We start from the raw sequence: 23,802 nt of genomic DNA, 5'->3' as shown, positions 1-23,802 counted from the left end.
GTTGACTGTGGGAATGCACACTCAGAATCACTCAGCATCAGCATTCAGCACTGCAGCCCATGATCACGTGACGTCTGTCCGACAGACTCTAGTCAGTGTAAGCTGCCTGTGCCCACCACATAGTAGTCCGGAGCAGAGTCTGACTCCAGCTGAGCTAATAGCAGGCTAGATTGGGTGCCGGACTGCTGGTTGGGACACGGGCTGGGCTGGCCTAGATCTGGGTTAGGTTGGGCAATAGTCTGGTGGGAATTTTTTAGAGGCTTTTCCGGTATTTTTGGACTCGTATTACCAGGCAGTAACCGGAAATACCAGACTGTCTTGTCAAATACCGGACACCTGGCAACCCTGGTTACAGAGGCAAAAAATGACTGGGGGAGTATGGGTAGTGGGAGGATACTTAAGCTCTGGCTGGGGTGTCTTTGTCACCTCCTGGTGGCCAGGTGGTGAATTTCACAACAGTAATGAATGGAATTGTGGACTTTCCATGCCATTGGAAAGAAATGAGTAATTTATAAGAGATCTTCTGTATTTGTAGTGAAACTTAGTTACATATCTATTATTCACATGTAATATGTTGTATAAACAGCCCCCTCCACACTGCTGAGATTCACTGGTGATGTGCTCAGATTGGTTAACAGGCAGAGAGTGTTATAGTTTCCAAGGGACGGCACATTGCCACTCAACGGTACAGCGGGTGCTTGGTGGAACTGCAATGAGTAGACCTGGCAATGCCTTGAATATTAGGTCCTCAGAGAGCACAAAGTGCTTCATAGATCTAGATTGTAGCCTTACACCTCATATCTTCTTCCCCCAGTGAAGAGCTAATGGCACAGGTGGGGCGCTGTAGGATGAGAGCGTATGTGTCGTGTGCACCGCATACTCTGGTACAGTCATTCATAGGCCCTGTGATCAGTATTGTCATTTGTCACCTGCGATGCTCCCATCCTCTAGTCTCTCAGACCATGAACACCAGCATCTCTGTAAGCGAGGCCCACAACACAACTGCGGTACTGATCACGTGCCTTCACTCTCACCCTGGGCCTGTGTGATGCCAGCTAGTTCTGTGCTTGTACACTGCACAAATATTAGCGTACACAAATATGTGCACACACATTCACATGCACACGGCACAAATATTCATGTGCACACAGCACAAATATGCACATCTGTGCGCACACACTGTATGCATCCCTTTGTATCTCTTACCCTCTGCTCATGCCACGGCCCCCTCACTACATATGCTCTCGCTTAGGTGGTTGACGAGTGGTATAAATCCAACGATGAGGAGTCCTTTGTCATGGCGCGCGCCCTGATACGCGAGGAGGGTCTGCTGTGCGGTGAGTTCTACTGACCATGGGGGGGATTAATATTTTGTTTTCAGACACAGAAGAGGTTTTAATAAACAGATTTATCCCACAGGAGGAAGCTCTGGCAGTGCTATGTCTATTGCAGTGAAGGCGGCGCAGGAGCTAAAGGAGGGACAGAGATGTGTGGTCATCTTGCCTGACTCTGTGCGGAATTACATGTAAGACCTGTGTGTGTGTGTATGTATTTACATGTGTTTGTCTATATATGTATGTATGTATTTACATGTGTTTGTCTATATATGTGTGTATGTATTTACATGTGTTTGTCTATATATGTGTGTATGTATTTACATGTGTTTGTCTATATATGTGTGTATGTATTTACATTTGTTTGTCTATATATGTGTGTATGTATTTACATGTGTTTGTCTATATATGTGTGTATGTATTTACATGTGTTTGTCTATATATGTGTGTATGTATTTACATGTGTTTGTCTATATATGTGTGTATGTATTTACATGTTTGTCTATATATGTGTGTATATTTACATGTGTTTGTCTATATATGTGTGTATATTTACATGTGTTTGTCTATATATGTGTGTATATTTACATGTGTTTGTCTATATATGTGTGTATGTATTTACATGTGTTTGTCTATATATGTGTGTATGTATTTACATGTGTTTGTCTATATATGTGTGTATGTATTTACATTTGTTTGTCTATATATGTGTGTATGTATTTACATGTGTTTGTCTATATATGTGTGTATGTATTTACATGTGTTTGTCTATATATGTGTGTATGTATTTACATGTGTTTGTCTATATATGTGTGTATGTATTTACATGTTTGTCTATATATGTGTGTATATTTACATGTGTTTGTCTATATATGTGTGTATATTTACATGTGTTTGTCTATATATGTGTGTATATTTACATGTGTTTGTCTATATATGTGTGTATGTATTTACATGTGTTTGTCTATATATGTGTGTATGTATTTACATGTGTTTGTCTATATATGTGTGTATGTATTTACATGTGTTTGTCTATATATGTGTGTATGTATTTACATGTGTTTGTCTATATATGTGTGTATGTATTTACATGTGTTTGTCTATATATGTGTGTATATTTACATGTGTTTGTCTATATATGTGTGTATATTTACATGTGTTTGTCTATATATGTGTGTATGTATTCACATGTTTGTCTATATATGTGTGTATGTATTTACATGTGTTTGACTATATATGTGTGTATGTATTCACATGTTTGTCTATATATGTGTGTATGTATTTACATGTGTTTGTCTATATATGTGTGTATATTTACATGTGTTTGTCTATATATGTGTGTATGTATTTACATGTGTTTGTCTATATATGTGTGTATGTATTCATAAGTGTTTGTCTATATTTGTGTGTATGTATTCATAAGTGTTTGTCTATATATGTGTGTATGTATTCATAAGTGTTTCTCTATATAATTGTGTATGTATTTACATGTGTTTGTCTATATATGTGTGTATGTATTTACATGTGTTTGTCTATATATGTGTGTATGTATTTACATGTGTTTGTCTATATATGTGTGTATGTATTTACATGTGTTTGTCTATATATGTGTGTATGTATTCATAAGTGTTTGTCTATATATGTGTGTATGTATTCATAAGTGTTTGTCTATATATGTGTGTATGTATTCATAAGTGTTTGTCTATATATGTGTGTATGTATTCACATGTTTGTCTATATATGTGTGTATGTATTTACATGTGTTTGTCTATATATGTGTGTATGTATTCATAAGTGTTTGTCTATATATGTGTGTATGTATTTATATGTGTTTGTCTATATATGTATGTATGTATTTACATGTGTTTGTCTATATATGTGTGTATGTATTCATAAGTGTTTGTCTATATATGTGTGTATGTATTTATATGTGTTTGTCTATATATGTATGTATGTATTTATATGTATTTGTCTATATATGTGTGTATGTATTCATAAGTGTTTGTCTATATATGTGTGTATGTATTCATAAGTGTTTGTCTATATATGTGTGTATGTATTCATAAGTGTTTGTCTATATATGTGTGTATGTATTCACATGTGTTTGTCTATATATGTGTGTATGTATTCATAAGTAATTAAATGCCCTATCCTTCTGGCTTGCTGTAATAACTTACCAGTCATAAAACTGACTGACACATAACTTAACTTATAACTTACTTTACCATAAATGACTTTGGTAATACATAACTTGAATAATGACACAAACACAGGGTGTGGGTATAAAGACCCATAGGGTCCGCATTTATTATAGAACATAGGAAACCGGCTGGAAGCAACTCAGCAAACCTTAAACCAGGTGGCGGCAATCTAGCTAGGAGAGTAAGTACCCCCCGCTAGGAAATTGGACCACGCCCGTGAATGCCTACACAAGTGGAGCTTAGCTGCACGCACAGACTTAGGGAGTTCTCGGCAACATCAAATGGGGGGAGGTGCTCCAGGCGCGCGCCTGCAGAGACTACCCTCCCCCTGGGCCAGCCGTCACTCTACCTCTAATGGCAAACCGGGGCGTGGGACAACCGCCACAAGAGATAGCCCACAGGCACAGCTCTTGCCGCCACCCACATAGGTGTAATAATATAGCACGCCTCAAATTACACAGGAACAGGTCGATGCCCCTCTCAGGGAGGTGCACCCCATCTCTCCTGTAGAGGCTTCTCCCAGCCGTTGTGATGTTCCCATGTTCCACAACAAACCCTACTGACTGCGCTAGGACAAAATCCTAACCTCCCTGTTCAGTTTCTTTCTGACCTGAAAGGCCACCCTGTGAGCTGCACATGGCACCACTCAATTCTGGGGATGATATTGGACCACCCTATCTTAACATTGGGACCCATGTCTGGAAAGTGTACAAATCAGACTGAATCACCCCACTGAGCAGTTTGCACGGCAGGAGCCCCATATCACTGCCACGTGCGTGAACGATCATAACTTGGGGGTTGTCCCACCTGTGCAATGCCCCGTGCAGCAACCCAGGCAGATCCTGCCAACTCAAACCCCTACGACCTAGCCACCTAATAGTGACCCAATGGGGGGGGGTCCCAGCTGTTGCCCGTCAGGTCTCGCGATCGCTCTCAGCTCCGCCCAGTGAATGTAGGAGTGACCCGCGATCAGCAGTCTCAGTGGACCATCTCTTGGCCCTGTAAAGAAACAACAGTTAACTGGGAACATCGCAACATGAGAAAACAAAACATTCATATTGTTAATGGCCTAACATACAACATGTTTCTCTTAGACCTCCATCTCCCCAACGCCCTAATGTGGTCGGCAGACCAACACAAACCCGCGGCAGTGGTAGACGCTCCAACTCTGAAGGAGTGGGGGCAATGACCCTTGGGTCAAGGCCCGCTTTCCATGCTGCCCAGCTCAGGCCTCTCCTGCATTGAAATCTGGTCAACGGGGAACCATCCTCGTGAACCAGAAATTGTAATGGACCCTCCGGATCACGTCCATATAGGTCCTAAGCAACCTGACTGGGCAACAAACTGAGCCCACGTGGCGGGTAAAGACGTCCAACTCCTTTACCTTCTTGGTCTGTCTTTGATCTGGAGAGGAAAATTAGAACATATGCCTCGTCATTCTTGACGTGGGAGGCCTACAGACCCCCGGGCTTGTTCCTCAAGGGGGGGGGGTGCAATTCCCCCACCCTAAGTGCCCCGTGAAAAGCCAGCCCAAAGGCAGCGGGGAACGGGTACCCTTGTCGGCAGGAGAACACACCACAAGCACAGTTTGACACAGGAACACCAATCTCTTGATGGTAACGGGCTCCCTAACGTCCCTTGTTCTGGGCACCATACGCCCCCAGCCCCTCAACACCTGCCCGACCAGGAAGGTTCTTGAAGAGTCCGAGAGGCCATAAAGTTTACAGAAGAAGGACACGGCAGTCAGCCGAGAGCCGACTGACCCTTTAGAAAAAACCCCATTACCTTTAAGCCCATTGATCCATTCCTAAGGACCCCATTGGACAACATCACAAGATGGCCGGCTCGTCCTATCACAGAAGGTGATCTATTTAGACCAATGCTTCACATAAGCGGTCCAAGTATAGGGGGCCAGTGAAAAAAACGGATCATGGCAATCAAAGATCTCCCACCTGCGCTACCTGCCATAGATAATTGGAACAAACGACTCTGTTAATATCCGCCTGAGGAACCAACGCATAGAATGCTTTCCATTGAAAACGAGAGAGCGCATCAGCAATTCTATTCTGGACGCCGGGTGCAGATACTGCAGCGCCAGTAGGCGAGGGTACCGCACTGCTGGGGGAGATCCCCACAAGAGCATGTTAACAGCAAAACAACGCTCATGTTATCCATCCAGAACACAACCTCTTGATCCCTTAGCTGCTCACGCTAGACCTCGAAGGCAACAATAATGTGGAAGAGCTCTAACAGGCAAAATTTCTTAACAAGCCCCTTGGAACCCAAGACCGAGGCCATGGGCCGGCACTCCAGTGACCGGACAAGAAGGATCCACACCCGTGAGACCCTGCCGCATCAGTGAACAACTGAATTACCATGTTGGAAGAAACAGCCTTCCGCCATAAGCAGATCCCATTAAAATGGTTCAGGAATTGTTCCCATACTGCAAAGTCATCAAACATTTTTGCCATTACGCAAAACTCACTCGCTTGGGACCGCTCCCCGCACGACTGCGCTGCGAGACGCCAAAGAAAAATTCTGTTTATAGGAATAATCCTACCGGCGAAATTCAGAAGACCCAACATGGTCTGGAGATCCTTTATGGAACAAACAAAGGACCCGATTTCCCGAACCGTACCCACCATGCGGGCAATCTTATCTTCTAGCAAATGACACTGCTTAACGATGAGTCAATCTTGATACCCAAAAGGTAAGACACGTGCAAAGGCACTGGGCCTCACCCTCCGCCAGAGGGACACCCATTCTGGCCAGCAAAAATCGAATCACCTTCATCAGGAAAGCGCACTCAGCGTATCCAGCATATCCAAGCAGCCGGAAATCATCCAGGTAATGTGCCAGGCCATCAAAAACCAGCAATCACTGAGATGGCCCAGTGTAAGAAGCTCTGAAGGCTTCAAAATGAGCACACGATATAGAACAGCTCATAGGCAGGCTTTCGTCCACAAAATACTTGCCCTCACGCCAACATCCCATGAGGCGAAAGGAGGAGGGGTGAATGGGGAGCAGCAGAAACGCTGATACCGCATCCAGTTTTGACAGAAAGGGGCCCCAGCCCCTGCCCTCCATACCAGTGCTAACACGTCATAAAAGGACTGGTAGTGAACCGAACTGATCTCAGGGGAAATAGCGTTATTGACCGACCTCCCTTTAGGGAAGGAAAGGTGCTGGATGAGCCGGGACTTACCCAGCTCCTTTGTAGGAACAACCCCAGGAGGAGAGAGAAACCAACCCCCGAATCGGAATCTCCACAAATGAGCCAGCCATGCGGCCCGAAGCAATCTCCTTGTCCATCTTTTTCCTCGCAACGCTAGGAAATTTGTATGCCGATTTCGGATTCCTCCGAACAGGGAAACCCTCTACTGCGAAGCTGAAGGGGATAATGAATCCCTAGCGGAGGCCGCTCCCTAGCAAGGCAGCCACCCTCCTATCCGGATAAAAACAATCATTTTCCAATTACGGCTACCCTCAGTGGGGTGGCCACCCTTTCCAGCAGTGAAAGGTTTGGAACTGGAACTAGGCTGCTCTAGCGACCGGCCCGCGACGTGGGATCTGTTGCACTCCAACCGGAGTGGCCATCCAGCGATGCTCACTCACGTGGCAAAAAACACACGCCGGCCCTTTGGCGCAGAGCTGATTCTGGAATTGCACAGCAATACCTGTGGGACGCCGTTGTGAGCGCTAAGGTGCCCGATTACCAGGAGGCCCAGCAGAGACCTGCCCGGGCAAAAAGGCTTTTCAGGCCCCAACTGTGCCCCTAACCATGAATCTACGTCGCCGAAATCAGGAGGGGATTACCAACCATCTATCGCCGAACGCAACGTCATAATCCCACCATAAGCGGTTTAGCTGGCCTCTTGATATTTGAGGATATTCAGAGCCCGATCAGGAAGTTTAGTGACGTAACACCGCCATTTCTTTCTGGTGATAAACCTTGGCTGAAAGCTCAAACCTATGCACATATTTACCCTCTTGAATGCGTCTAACAGTTTTGGACTTCAGATGCTCGAGAAGGCTTAGTTAGAGGGCCGCTTGTGCTTGTCCCCATACATGGCCGTTGTACGCCCAGCTGTCGCCCCAGGGATCTGCAATGGAACACGGGGCTCTAGCGAAAGGAACCAGGGGAGAGGGGGAGGACCCATGGCCTTACGCACCTTGACTAACCACTTCATCATCTTATACATTCCCATCTGCCCTTTAGCCTCCGACCCCAGGGACCTATCACTCACTCAGACCCAGAATCATCCGAAGATTAACTAAAGCCCCTATGCCCGAAAGATAAAATGGTCTCACCAGTTCCAAGAGGGGCAGCTGTACTCTTCCTTGCCACGACCACCTGGACCGGACTGCATTTGCACCCAAGCATTCTGTGGCTCCATGAGATTCACCACTTCTTGCGATTCCATGCTCTCCAGCTCCAAGAGGGGCGCTGCACAGGCAGGGGATCAGAGGACGTTGACGTCTGTTCTCGACTCCGCTCCTCCTCCTCAATACCAACTGCACCAGACTGCATGGCCGCTAACTCGTACTGAGAATCCATGATTTTCTGTAATGAAAATGAAAGAAAGGAGTACCACGGGGAGAGGACAAAGGCCGATCAACAATGTCATCAACCCCCCCAGGACTAACACTCCTGCGCCTTGTGCGGACTCCACACACTCAGACACACTGCCCGCATGTACATTCAATACTGCTTCAGCAAACTGAACCTGCCTGCCCACAACCTGAACTGCACTCGCAGGGACCCCCTGACATAACTTGGGGGGGGGGGGGGTGATAGGGGCCTTTTTGTTTTGGGAGAAACCCTAGTGGTGACACCTAGGGAGGCCACGCTTAGGGACACACCTGCAGGTGACTCACGCTTGCCCCACGATGTGTTGCCCGAGGAGGCCGCACGGCTCCTACTAAGCCGTGAGTTACTAGCGGCCTTTCTCTTGCCCCCCGCCTGACTAGGCAATGACTGAGGCCCTAAATTATCCATATCTACTGACGTGTCCCCGGTCAGGCCTGCGGCCTGCTCATAATCGCCAGAAATTGCCCCCCATCTGAGCTCACCATCCTGCAAATTGTCCCCACGTGCTCTGGGCCTAAGTCCCTTAAAGCGCCAAACATATTGCCCCCACGAGGCTTCTTAGCCTTGGCCCCCTAAAGCACTGGACAAATTGCCCCCACGCGAGCGCTGAGCCCCTGTGCCAAGCTGCGCACCCCCCGCGGGCCTCGCCGCCCCCCCCCCCCCCCCCCCCCCGAGGCACTCCTCTCTCACCTGAGCACCCCGGAGGCAAAGACGACGCTACCCGCTTTGCTGCCGCTGCCCAAATGCCGGTCCGGAAGTGACGTCACCGGACGTGATGTCACCGGAAATGGCCAACCGGAAGTGACGTCATCCAAAGCGGACATGGCCGCCCGCGTGGATGACGGTTCCCGTGCCGCAGACCGACGAGCCGGAGACGGATGAGGAGACCCGAAGCCGCCATTACAGAAGGGGAAACTACCGCCCGACCGAACCGCTAAGGACTGGAGGAGCGCGCGTCGTGGCCGACGGAGAAGGTAAGGGAATGCTCCCACTAGGACCACCACCGCACCTTAGGGGCAGCATTCGCGATGCTGGGAAAATAACCGCAGACACAGCCCCCACATGGCTAAATGGGAGGGGGACAGGGAGACAAAGCAGGGACTACATTATCAAGCGGGCAGATGAAGAGGCCAAGAGGGAGGGGGGGGGGGACCCCGGGCCCACAGGATACAAATAGGAGGAAAAACCGGGGAGCGACTCACCGAGTCCTGGGGTTAACATGGCACAACATCTTCCTCAGCTTCAAAGTCCATAAATTCTTCCAACTCCTCCACTCTCACAGGATCTGTGGCTGAACAATCCATGCTGCAGCAAACTGGTATCAGACAGCATGACAGATCCTGCAAGCTGTGAAGACAAGCTGGAAAGAGGGTTTGGGGCCTGTAGCTTGGCTTCTTAAAGGTGAGCCCTGTACCCACCCACAAAAATGCAACATTTTTGCCACTTCACAGCAGCTCACTCCTAATGGCCTTAATTCTTATGTTCGTTCGGGGCTATGCTGCCCTCCACTGTCTTAAGTGTTTGTCTATATATGTGTGTGTGTATTCACAAGTGTTTGTCTATATATGTGTGTATGTATTCATAATTGTTTGTCTATATATGTGTGTATGTATTCACATGTGTTTGTCTATATATGTATGTATGTATTCATAAGTGTTTGTCTATATATGTGTGTATGTATTCACATGTGTTTGTCTATATGTGTGTATGTATTCACATGTGTTTGTCTATATGTGTGTATGTATTCATAATTGTTTGTCTATATATGTGTGTATGTATTCATAAGTGTTTGTCTATATATGTGTGTATGTATTCATAATTGTTTGTTGTTACAGAAGCATTAGTTATTTTGTTGTGAAGAAACTTATTTCCCAGCAGCAATGCCTGAACCAGCCAAGCCAGCGCCTAAGAAGGGCTCCAAGAAAACTGTAATAAGTATCATTTCATAAAGGGTTAACTCTGTTCAGTTTTGAGAAAACTATTTTCTGAGGCAGGTTTCCTAGCATATTGTGTACTGTAATTAAGTTTGTGATAAGCATTCACTGCTAGGTGATAAGAAGGACTCAATTGTTTTCTTGTGTGTACTTGTTATCTGCGGTGGCTTGTCCAAGGGCTTTGTCTAAATGTGTGATGGGGGATTTTATGCTTCCCCCCCTGGGAGTGCCCTGTGTGCATGTAACCTAAATAAAAAAGCAGGCTGGGCATCCCAGTCCTCAGTTCTTGGTTGTCCCTCAATCGCAGCGTTGACTCGTTTTTGTGGGCAGAAGGGTATCCTAGCTGTACTACAGCTAAGGGGGATTATTCTACATTTGCGAGACTCATATAGAATACTATGGAAAGCAGTTTCTCCCCTCTTCAGCAATAGGAATCCAGGCTACTAAGCGGTCCATCTCTCAGCGAGACTAAGGGTAACCGTAACATTTGGCGGCAGCGGTGGGATTTTTCCTGGATTTCCTAGGAGAGGTACAGAACGGATGGAGAGCGCTTACGAAAAATTGAAGCGTACAACCCTAAAGGATTTACTTGAAAGCAGAGGGGGGTACGCCAGCAACCGGCCGAGGAGAGAGCTGATCGCAGAATTGACCGAACTGGATCAGAGCTTCACAATGGCGGAAACACCGACCACGATTAGTGACGAAAAAACCAGGATTGTTCGGGAGAGGCTCTCACTGTACGGGCCGAACCCCTCCATGGAATTGGTACAGCAGTTGATGGCGGAAGCGGACAAGGATATACGAGAGACTCGAGCCCACGAACTCAACCTAGCGAACGCACACCGCAATGCTGAAGCCCCGCAGGTAATCATCCCTGTCGAAAATGCTGGGAGGCCCAAGATACCCTATGCGGCATTTCGACCCTTCCTAGAGAGCGAGACAGGGATTGATGAATATTTGGCGGACTTCGAAAGGCAATGTGCCCTGCACCAGATTCCCAACAGGGAGTGGCCCACGATATTGTCTGGGAAACTATCCGGGCGAGCCCTGGAAGCCTTTCGTACTCTGGGTGCTGAGGAAGTGACACAGTATGAGCTAGTTAAGGAGACACTGTTGCGACGGTACGCAGTAACTCCGGACGCGTATCGCCGACAGTTTCGGGGCACGAAAAAGAAGCCTAACGATACCCATATGGAATGGGCGCACCGAATGCGGAGAGCGGCAAATCACTGGATGAGCGGAAGTAAAGCGGTGACTGGTGAGGAAATTTTACAATTGTTTCTCTTAGAACATTTTTATAATGGCATGGAACAGCAAGGGAAGGAATGGCTGCGAGACAGGCGACCTTCTACCTTAGAAGAAGCAGCCAAATTGGCCGATGAACATTATGACTCCCGTCTTCACGAACCCAGAGAGGTTTACCGTGCACCCCCTCGTGCTGAATTCCGAGCCCCGGTGCCCGCAGGGCCCGCCCGACACTCAGGACCACCCAATAACAGCTCTGAACGTCCCAGACCGACTTGCCACCGATGCAAGCAACCAGGGCATTTCATGGCTAGCTGCCCCCTTAATACGCACCAGACACCCAGGAATTACAATTACCCCTCTGGGGCATATCGTCCGGCCCGGACCCTCTGTGTTAACCAAGAGGCCCCTATGGAGGAATATTTGGGGCCGCTTCACGAGGCGGACCCTGTATATGCTGCCTCAGATAACCGCCAGCACCATCGGCAGAAGGTATGGCTCGAGGGGCGATCTACCGAGGGATTGAGAGACACAGGGGCTACTATCACGCTGGTACAGAGTCATTTGGTGCCGGAGCACAAGCGATCTGGACAGACTGTGGCCGTTAGAGTGGCGGGGGGGGATGTGTACAAAATTCCAACAGCTAAAGTGCATCTTGATTGGGGAGCGGGAAAGGGGGCTGTGAACGTGGGCATAATGGATAATTTACCTGCCGAAGTACTACTGGGCAATGATTTGGGCCCCATGACTTCTGCCTATGCTCCAGTATGCAACAACGAGGCGGACCCAGTGACTACACGGGCCCAAGCCCGGACGGAGCGAGAACTCTCACCAGTGCGGGAGACACAGGTAAGACCTATCCCGACCTTGCCTGACATGTTAGGCCCCATACCCTGGGACACCCCAGATGCTTTCGAGACAGAGTCTAAGACTGACCCGACCTTACAAAAGTACCGGGAACGAGCAGAGACCGGAGGGGGCGGGGCAGATAATGAAACATTCTTATGGGAAAAAGGGAAACTATACCGCTGGACAGAGAAAAGGGGACAGCGTAGGCGACAGCTGGTAGTGCCCCACAAATACCGTCAAGAAATCCTCAAGATAGGCCACGACATCCCCTTAGCAGGCCACCTAGCTGTAACCCGTACCCTACACCGCATTACTCACACGTTCTTTTGGCCAGGGGTACACGCTGACGTTAGAACTTACTGTAACACCTGCGATGTGTGTCAACGAGTAGGAAGGCGAGGCGATCACCCTAAAGCCCATCTAGTAAATATGCCCATTGTAGAGGAACCCTTCAGCCGGGTTGCTATTGACCTAGTGGGACCACTGGCTACCCCTAGTCCCTCCGGTAAGCGCTACATTCTTACCGTAGTGGACTACGCTACCAGGTACCCAGAGGCTGTCGCCCTATCCAACATACAAGCGGATACGGTAGCGAATGCACTAGTACAGGTGTTCTCCCGGGTAGGATTTCCAAAAGAAATCCTATCCAACCGAGGCACCCAATTTACGGCTGAATTGACCCAACAACTCTGGCAGGTTTGCAAAATTAAGTCCCTCCTGAGCTCTCCATACCACCCCCAGACGAACGGGCTGTGTGAGAGGTTCAATGGGACCCTCAAGCAAATGCTCAAGACGTTCACTCAGGAATACCGAGACTGGGAACGCTTCCTGCCGCACCTCCTTTTTGCTTATCGGGAGGTGCCCCAGGAAACGACAGGGTTCTCTCCCTTCGAGTTGCTCTACGGAAGAAAGGTACGGGGACCCCTAAACCTGATCCGGGAGCACTGGGAGGGAGAGATGGAGACTGACGGTGTCCCCATTGTGCCATACGTGCTGGAACTCAGGGACCGAATGGAGCAATTAGCCAAATCCGTGCGGGCTAATCTCCAGTCGGCCCAGAGAAGACAGAAAGTATGGTACGATCGGGGGGCCCGAAAGAGAATCTTTACCATAGGACAAAAGGTGTTAGTACTTAAGCCGGTGAAGACAGACAAATTGCAGGCGTCCTGGCAGGGCCCCTACCAGATCGTAGAGAAAAGGGGAGACACCACTTATGTGATAGCTAGCTGCCACGACAACAATCTTAGAAAGACATTCCATGTAAACATGCTCAAGGAATATTTTGAGCGACCAGAGAACGTGACGGCCGTATGTTGTTCCCCTCAGGAAGGCCCCGACAGTCTACCCATTCCAGACCTATTAGAAAAGAGTCTCCCCACAGGTATAGTGGCTCAGGTTCAGATAGGAGACCGACTTAGCCCCACTGAAAGGGAGCAGCTCAACCAACTCCTACAGTCCAAACACCTCACCTTCTCCCCAAAGCCAGGGTACACTACTTTAACCACCCACCAGGTAGATACTCCGGGACAAGCTCCCTTGCGCCAGGCTCCGTACCGAATCCCCGAAGCAGTTAGGATAGGAATGAAGAAGGAGATCGATGAGATGCTCCAACTCAGGGTAATTGAGCCCTCCGATAGTCCCTGGGCCTCCCCAGTTGTCTTGGTGCCCAAGAAAGATGGGACCACCCGGTTCTGCGTAGACTATCGGAGGCTCAATGAAAAGACCGTGACGGACGCTTACCCTATGCCCAGGGTAGACGAGCTACTCGATCGTATAGCCAGGGGAAATTACCTGACCACTATTGACCTCTGCAAAGGTTACTGGCAGATTCCCCTGGCCCCGGAGGCTATCCCCAAGTCGGCATTCGTCACCCCATTCGGCTTATATCAGTTTAGGGTAATGCCGTTTGGGATGAAGAATGCCCCAGCTACATTCCAGCGCTTGGTGGATAGGCTCCTGGATGGCTTCCAGAGTTTTGCTTGCGCCTACCTGGACGACATAGCGATCCACAGTGAGTCATGGGAGGACCACTTAGCTCACATAGGAATGGTTCTGGATCAGATCCGGGCTGCTGGCCTGACTCTGAAGCCAGAAAAATGCCACTTTGGGATGGCCGAGGTACAGTACCTGGGTCACCGGGTGGGGTGTGGAAAGCAGCGACCAGAGCCGGCCAAGATAGAAGCTGTCGCCAATTGGCCCACCCCCATCACTAAGACTCAGGTCCTAGCCTTCCTGGGCACGGCAGGGTACTATAGACGGTTCGTACCAGACTACAGCACACTTGCCAAACCCCTGACTGACTTGACCAAGAAGAACTTACCTCGACAGGTCCTGTGGTCTCCCCACTGTGAAACGGCTTTCCAGGCTCTCAAAAATGCTCTAATTAACGCTCCTGTCTTGGCGGCTCCAGCCCTTAACAAACGTTTTATCGTCCATACAGATGCTTCCATGTTCGGGCTGGGAGCCGTCCTCAGCCAAGTAGGCGAAGATGGAGGGGAGCATCCAGTTGCCTACATCAGCCGGAAGCTCCTGCCCCGCGAAGTCAGCTATGCAGCGGTCGAAAAGGAGTGTTTGGCTTTGGTGTGGGCATTAAAGAAATTGACTCCCTATTTATATGGGCAGGAGTTCACTCTGGTCACCGACCATAACCCGTTGGTGTGGCTGAACCGGGTCTCTGGAGATAATGGCAGGCTATTACGTTGGAGTTTATCGTTGCAACCCTTCAATTTCACCATTACTTACAGACCTGGGAAACAGAATGGCAACGCCGACGGGTTGTCCAGACAAACCGACCTCAGCCCCGCATAACCAGCAGTCTGGACAGCCTTAGTCTGCCCCGAAAAGGGGTCAGACCGTGTCTGCCAGAGTGTTCCACAGAAAGGGAGCACTGTTACAGAAGCATTAGTTATTTTGTTGTGAAGAAACTTATTTCCCAGCAGCAATGCCTGAACCAGCCAAGCCAGCGCCTAAGAAGGGCTCCAAGAAAACTGTAATAAGTATCATTTCATAAAGGGTTAACTCTGTTCAGTTTTGAGAAAACTATTTTCTGAGGCAGGTTTCCTAGCATATTGTGTACTGTAATTAAGTTTGTGATAAGCATTCACTGCTAGGTGATAAGAAGGACTCAATTGTTTTCTTGTGTGTACTTGTTATCTGCGGTGGCTTGTCCAAGGGCTTTGTCTAAATGTGTGATGGGGGATTTTATGCTTCCCCCCCTGGGAGTGCCCTGTGTGCATGTAACCTAAATAAAAAAGCAGGCTGGGCATCCCAGTCCTCAGTTCTTGGTTGTCCCTCAATCGCAGCGTTGACTCGTTTTTGTGGGCAGAAGGGTATCCTAGCTGTACTACAGCTAAGGGGGATTATTCTACATTTGCGAGACTCATATAGAATACTATGGAAAGCAGTTTCTCCCCTCTTCAGCAATAGGAATCCAGGCTACTAAGCGGTCCATCTCTCAGCGAGACTAAGGGTAACCGTAACATTTGTCTATATATGTGTGTATGTATTCATAATTGTTTGTCTATATATGTGTGTATGTATTCATAATTGTTTGTCTATATATGTGTGTATGTATTCATAAGTGTTTGTCTATATATGTGTGTATGTATTCATAATTGTTTGTCTATATATGTGTGTGTGTATTCACAAGTGTTTGTCTATATATGTGTGTATGTATTCATAAGTGTTTGTCTATATATGTGTGTATGTATTCACATGTGTTTGTCTATATATGTATGTATGTATTCATAAGTGTTTGTCTATATATGTGTGTATGTATTCACAAGTGTTTGTCTATATATGTGTGTATGTATTCATAAGTGTTTGTCTATATATGTGTGTATGTATTCATAAGCGTTTGTCTATATATGTGTATGTATTCACATGTGTTTGTCTATATATGTGTGTATGTATTCATAAGTGTTTGTCTATATATATGTGTGTATGTATTCACATGTGTTTGTTTTTATATGTGTGTATGTATTAGGGCTGTGCGATTTTGAAAAAAATAAAATTGCGGTTTTCGACCAAAAAAAAAACGTTGTTTGCGATTCAACTTGCTATTTTATTAAAAATGACTAAAACACCTTTATTTTTCAGTGAAAGATGTATTTAACACTACAGAATCTTAATGTACATTTTTCTCAATGGCCAATACACTCTGGGAGCATAAAAATATAAACCACAAAATAGTTCAAATCAAATTAGCTGCCTGTGCTGTGGTTACACAGTAGACACTAGCCAGTTCTTAGGTCTTCTGACACAACATTGTCATGTTTTCTTGGGCAGTCAGTCTAGCTGTGGTACGATTAACAAATGAAGCAGTGTGAGCATGGAGAAACCTGAAAAGTGCTGACTTTACAGCAGTATGATTTGTGTATAAGTACAGTAAGTAAAGGTAGTACAATGCACACACTGCTGTATGTGATATTCAGTGTCTGTCCAGGCAAACATGGGGGACGTGGCACTGACGAGGTCAATCCTGACATCCTGCACTGCCTGTCATATTACATCACACAGCTATTCTGTAGTACAGAACAGTTAGAGTACATAATACAAACAAGTGAACCAAGACACACAAAGCTAATTGAAATTAAATTTGCTGGTTAGTTCTTACCACATTGTCCATGTTTTTTTGGGCAGTCATTCTAGCTGTGGTATGAGTAACAAATGAAGCAGTGCATGCACACTGCTTCATGTGTTAGTCGTTTAGCTGAGTTACTGTCCAGGAAAATATGAGGGGTGTGGCATTGACAAGGTCAATCCTGCAACCTGTTTTTAACATCCATAAATCAACTAATAGCAGCAGCAGTGCAGCATAGTACAGTAAGAGTATATTTTAAAAAAATAAAACATAATAGTTATAATACAAAACATTGGAACCTGCCCTGGTTATGGCATTGGCCATTCCTACAGCCAGACTGCAGTCAGTGCACTAAGTGCATGCGCAGTTTCACACAGGAGGGAAATGGGAATCAAGAAGTAATTTGACCTGACAATATCACAATGGGTTAGTCATAGTGAGTGACACATTAAGTACAAACTATAAGCTGTAGAGCTTGTAATAGGAGGGCCCAGGAAGAAATTCTACTTTGTAATTTGTAGTACTCTTAAATAATTTAGTAATATTATGTATTAAGTTACATAATATATTATCTATAATAATATTATTTCCTAATATTATATATTTAAAATCGGAGAATAAACATAAATATATAACTTTAAAAAATTTGGATTTCAAGCATTACCGCTGGTGGACTGCTTAAGTTTAATTTGAAATCCATAATGGTAATCATAACGTTGACAGGTCACCACATTTCCTCCTGTGCTAAACACCCTCTCTGATGGTGAACTAGTTACAGGAACACAAATATATTTTTGTGCAAGCTTGCTTAATTTGGGAAACTTCATCTGATGTAGTTTTTCCACCATTGCGGAGGATTTTTCTCATTATGGTGGGAGGAAGCAGGTAGCTGTTCAGCTCTGATGCTATGGCTTCTTCAAGTTGCAGAGATGGCGCAGCGGACTCATTCTTGAAAAAGCTTCCTAAGACTTTCTTGATTGCTTTGCGGGAGGAGGACCATCTGCTGCAGTTGCTGGCACTGTCTTACATCTTCTACAACAACATTTACAATTACTTTGCATGGGGGACTGCCGATTGCTTGATTTGGCTCCTGCACGACTTGCTGCTCAGACACAATGGCCATATCAGACATTACCCTGGCCTTGATGCTTGGAATTTTATCCACATTTATGTAGCTTGTCTTGAATCGTGGATCAAGGAATGATGCCATATCTAGCAGATTTTGAGTATCTTCATAATTTATATTCAAGAATTTTGGATTTATTTTTAGTGTCCTGGTCAGGTCAGGATCAACTTCCTCCAGAGCCAGTGTCTTTGTATTTAATAGATGCAGAACTGTTTTCAGATATGATACACTGACGTAGTACTTGCCAGAAAGGGCATCAGTAAAATCTTAAAATTTACCCAGTGCCTTACTCACAGATTCAAGAACATCAGTGTCCTGCCATTGTTGAACCAGATGTCTGTTTTTTTCTGTCTGCAGAGAGAACCTGAGTCAATGCTCTCTGTTACGCTAAAACTCTCTCTATCATCTGTTGTCTTTAGCTCCACCTTGTTGGGCACTCCGTTATAAGTGAATGCTTTGGCAGTTGAAGCTCTTCCTGGGCTTGAGTTAATGTAATCTTCTTTATGATGAAGTGCACGGTTAAACTCATATATATGGCTCCATTGTTCGTCTTGATCACATATCTGTTGTTGTTGCATATAGTATTCCAATTGTTTTATCTCAGATTCAACTACGGTTTTCAATACATTTCTGGGATTGCAACTACTGAAGTGTTTGCGAGATGGCAGTTGGTATCTCTTGTCGAGTGTTTGTATAATTTTTTTGAAGCCTTCGTTACTAACCATGTATGCAGGAACCATGCCTTTAAATATATAATAGGCAATAGTGTTAGTTATTTCTATATGCCTTTTTGAGTTCTTCGCATAAAGTGATGATGTGCTTGCAAATGCCTTCATGATTGATTGTTGAACTTTCTGCTCAACTTTACCTTCACAGCTTTTTTGTGTTGTCTTTTCTCTGCCTGTGTTTTTTTTTTTTGCTATACATTGATCAAACATTTCCCTATGCCACTTTTTAAGGTGCTGGAACAGGTTTGTTGTGTTACTTTGTTTTGTTGCAACACTCATTCCACCAGTCTTGCAGATTACTTGGTTCTGTTTCACATCATCTTTTCTGAATCCAAAATATTCCCAAACAACTGATGCAGAATTTCTCTTTGCCACCAACAAGTCATTATCATTGTTGTTATTGTTGGACATGGACAGCTCTGGATCAGAACTCATCTTGAATTTTATCTACCGCACACACTACCAGCTGGCTCAAAAAATGAGGAGATTTATAGTACCGCACAGTCCACACTGCCAGAATCAGTAGGGTGGCACAATGAGAGACAGGAGACCACACTCAGGCTTGCACTTGAATAGAAATAGACAACAATTGAATGGGCTTGATGATTCAGTTAGCTGTTACAGCTTAGCTCTGATGATGCTAGTATCGCTTCTTAAAGTTGCAGAGATGACGCAGCTGAAGCAGTCTTGAAAAAGCTTCCAAAAGATTTTTGAATCTCAATTATTTTGGATCAAGAAGGAGGCTGATCTGCTTGTGCTGCAATTAAGACAAGAGACCACAGGCTTGCACTTTAATATAAAGAAGACAACAATGAGCTTGATGATGCAGTCACCTTGATTGAAGAGACCAAAGGCTTGCTGCACTTGAATATAAAGAAGACAACAATGGGCTTGATGATGCAGTCACCTTGATTGAGAGACAAGAGACCACAGGCTTACACTTGTAATGAGTTGAATATAAAGAAGACAACAATGGGCTTGCTCATCATGTTTATTTGAGAATGAGGCAATACTGGCTTTCACTGGAGGAGAATGACCTTGCAGTTGTAAAATACACTGGCGCTGGAGGACTGACCTTGCTGTTGTAGAAGACACTATCTTTGTATGACTGACCTTGCAGTTATAGAAGACACTGTCTTTGGATGACTGATCTTGCTGTTGTAGAAGACACAAGCTTGCAGTCCACTTGCCGAAGGAATTTGCTGTTGTAGAAGACACAGGCTATGTAGGATGTGGCTGACCTTGCTGTTGTAGAAGAATAGACAGGCTGTGTAGGATGTTGTGGATGACCTTGCTGTTGTAGAAGAATAGACAGGCTAGTGCAGGATGTTGTGGACGACCTTGCTGTTGTAGAAGAATAGACAGGCTAGTGCAGGATGTTGTGGATGACCTTGCTGTTGCAGAAGAATAGACAGGCTAGTGCAGGATGTTGTGGATGACCTTAAGGTTGTAGACGAATAGACAGGATGTGGATGGCCTTGCTGATGTAGAAGAATAGACAGGCTAGTGCAGGATATGGATGACCTTGCTGCTGTAGAAGAATAGACAGGCTAGTGCAGGATATGGATGACCTTGCTGATGTAGAAGAATAGACAGGCTGTGCAGGATGTGGATGACCTTGCTGTTGTAGAAGAATACACAGGCTGTGCAGGATATGGATGGCCTTGCTGCTGTAGAAGAATAGATAGGCTGTTCAGGATATGGATGACCTTGCTGTTGTAGAAGAATAGACAGGCTGTTCAGGATATGGATGACCTTGCTGTTGTAGAAGAATAGACAGGCTAGTGCAGGATGTGGGTCACCTTGCTGTAGTAGAAGAATAGACAGGCTGTGCAGGATGTTGTGGATGACCTTGTTGATGTAGAAGAATAGACAGGCTGTGCAGGATGTTGTGGATGACCTTGCTGATGTAGAAGAATAGACAGGCTAGTGCAGGATATGGATGACCTTGCTGTTGTAGAATAATAGACAGGCTGTGCAGGATGTGGATGACCTTGCTGTTGTAGAAGAATAGACAGGCTGTGCAGAATATGGATGACCTTGCTGCTGTAGAAGAATAGACAGGCTGTTCAGGATATGGATGACCTTGCTGTTGTAGAAGAATAGACAGGCTGTGCAGGATATGGATGACCTTGCTGATGTAGAAGAATAGACAGGCTGTGCATGATATGGATGGCCTTGCTGCTGTAGAAGAATAGACAGGCTGTTCAGGATATGGATGACCTTGCTGTTGTAGAAGAATAGACAGGCTGTGCAGGATGTGAATGACCTTGCTGTTGTAGAAGTATAGACAGGCTGTGCAGAATATGGATGACCTTGCTGATGTAGAAGAATAGACAGGCTAGTGCAGGATGTGGATGACCTTGCTGTAGTAGAAGAATAGACAGGCTGTGCAGGATGTTGTGGATGACCTTGCTGATGTAGAAGAATAGACGGGCTGTGCAGGATATGGATGACCTTGCTGTTGTAGACGAATAGACAGGCTAGTGCAGGATGTGGATGACCTTGCTGATGTTGAAGAATAGATAGGCTAGTGCAGGATATGGATGACCTTGCTGTTGTAGAAGAATAGACAGGCTGTGCAGGATATGGATGACCTTGCTGATGTAGAAGAATAGACAGGCTGTGCAGGATATGGATGACCTTGCTGATGTAGAAGAATTGACAGGCTGTGCAGGATATGGATGATCTTGCTGATGTAGAAGAATAGACAGGCTGTGCAGGATGTGGATGACCTTGCTGTTGTAGAAGAATAGACAGGCTGTGCAGGATATGGATGACCTTGCTGATGTAGAAGAATAGACAGGCTGTGCAGGATATGGATGGCCTTGCTGCTGTAGAAGAATAGACAGGCTGTGCAGGATATGGATGACTTTGCTTAATTATGCATCAAAGGTATCTTTTATTTGTGAGACATCACAGCATACAGTTTACTGTATGCTGTGATGTCTCACAAATAAAAGATACCTTTGATGCATAATTAAGGTGTTGCTGCTTTTATTCGTATTTGCTGCAGTAGAAGAATAGACAGGCTGTGCAGGATGTGGATGACCTTGCTGTTGTAGAAGAATAGACAGGCTGTGCAGGAAATGGATGACCTTGCTGATGTAGAAGAATAGACAGGCTAGTGCAGGATGTGGATGACCTTGCTGTAGTAGAAGAATAGACAGGCTGTGCAGGATGTTGTGGATGACCTTGCTGATGTAGAAGAATAGACAGGCTGTGCAGGATATGGATGACCTTGCTGTTGTAGACGAATAGACAGGCTAGTGCAGGATGTGGATGACCTTGCTGATGTTGAAGAATAGATAGGCTAGTGCAGGATATGGATGACCTTGCTGTTGTAGAAGAATAGACAGGCTGTGCAGGATATGGATGACTTTGCTGTTGTAGAAGAATAGACAGGATGTGCAGGATGTAGATGACCTTGCTGTTGTAGAAGAATAGACAGGCTAGTGCAGGATATGGATGACCTTGCTGATGTAGAAGAATAGACAGGCTGTGCAGGATATGGATGACTTTGCTGTAGTAGAAGAATAGACAGGCTGTGCAGGATATGGATGATCTTGCTGCTGTAGAAGAATAGACAGGCTGTGCAGGATATGGATGACTTTGCTTAATTATGCATCAAAGGTATCTTTTATTTGTGAGACATCACAGCATACAGTTTACTGTATGCTGTGATGTCTCACAAATAAAAGATACCTTTGATGCATAATTAAGGTGTTGCTGCTTTTATTCGTATTTGCTGCAGTAGAAGAATAGACAGGCTGTGCAGGATGTGGATGACTTTGTTGATGTAGAAGAATAGACAGGCTAGTGCAGGATGTTGTGGATGACCTTGCTGTTGTAGAAGAATAGACAGGCTGTGCAGGAAATGGATGACCTTGCTGATGTAGAAGAATAGACAGGCTGTGCAGGATGTTGTGGATGACCTTGCTGATGTAGAAGAATAGACAGGCTAGTGCAGGATGTAGATGACCTTGCTGCTGTGGAAGAATATACAGGCTGTGCAGGATATGGATGACCTTGCTGTTGTAGAAGAATAGACAGACTGTGCATGATATGGATGACTTTGCTGTTGTAGAAGAATAGACAGGCTGTGCAGGATATGGATGACCTTGCTGATGTAGAAGAATAGACAGGCTGTGCAGGATATGGATGACCTTGCTGTTGTAGAAGAATAGACAGGCTAGTGCAGGATGTTGTGGATGACCTTGCTGTTGTAGAAGAATAAACAGGCTGTTCAGGAGGTTGTGGATGACCTTGCGGTTGTAGAAGGATAGACAGGCTAGTGCAGGATGTAGATGACCTTGCTGCTGTGGAAGAATATACAGGCTGTGCAGGATATGGATGACTTTGCTGTTGTAGAAGAATAGACAGGCTGTGCAGGAGGTTGTGGATGACCTTGCGGTTGTAGAAGGATAGACAGGCTAGTGCAGGATGTGGATGACCTTGCTGATGTAGAAGAATAGACAGGCGGTTCAGGATATGGATGACCTTGCTGATGTAGAAGAATAGACAGGCTGTGCAGGATGTGGATGACTTTGTTGATGTAGAAGAATAGACAGGCTGTGCAGGATATGGATGACCTTGCTGATGTAGAAGAATAGACAGGCGGAGCAGGATATGGATGACTTTGCTGATGTAGAAGAATAGACAGGCTAGTGCAGGATGTAGATGACCTTGCTGCTGTGGAAGAATATACAGGCTGTGCAGGATATGGATGACTTTGCTGTTGTAGAAGAATAGACAGGCTGTGCAGGAGGTTGTGGATGACCTTGCGGTTGTAGAAGGATAGACAGGCTAGTGCAGGATGTGGATGACCTTGCTGATGTAGAAGAATAGACAGGCGGCTCAGGATATGGATGACCTTGCTGATGTAGAAGAATAGACAGGCTGTGCAGGATATGGATGACCTTGCTGTTGTAGAAGAATAGACAGGCTGTGCAGGATGTTGTGGATGACCTTGCGGTTGTAGAAGGATAAACAGGCTAGTGCAGGATGTGGATAAACTTGCTGATGTAGGAGAATAGACAGGCTTTGCAGGATATGGATGACCTTACTGATGTAGAAGAATAGACGGGCTGTGCAGGATGTTGTGGATGACCTTCCGGTTGTAGAAGGATAGACAGGCTACTGCAGGATGTGGATGAACTTGCTGATGTAGGAGAATAGACAGGCTTGCGGTTGTAGAAGGATAGACAGGCTA

General features: G+C 45.9%; 1 protein-coding gene across 1 annotated transcript in view; it reads left to right on the top strand.

Moving 5' to 3' along the window:
- CBS (cystathionine beta-synthase) overlaps nt 1-23,802 on the top strand; it is a gene marked incomplete in the record, with an annotated part of 186,425 nt that overhangs the window by 139,117 nt on the left and 23,506 nt on the right. Inside the window, 2 exon segments of the mRNA XM_053705702.1 lie at nt 1,253-1,337; nt 1,420-1,525. Of these exon segments, the coding sequence (XP_053561677.1) occupies nt 1,253-1,337; nt 1,420-1,525 (191 nt within the window).

Source organism: Bombina bombina, chromosome 3 (assembly GCF_027579735.1).
Source record: "Bombina bombina isolate aBomBom1 chromosome 3, aBomBom1.pri, whole genome shotgun sequence".
NCBI classification, from domain to species: Eukaryota; Metazoa; Chordata; class Amphibia; order Anura; family Bombinatoridae; genus Bombina; species Bombina bombina.
The sequence above is the reverse complement of the archived record's forward strand: the minus strand, read 5'-3'. Positions and strand labels throughout refer to the sequence as shown.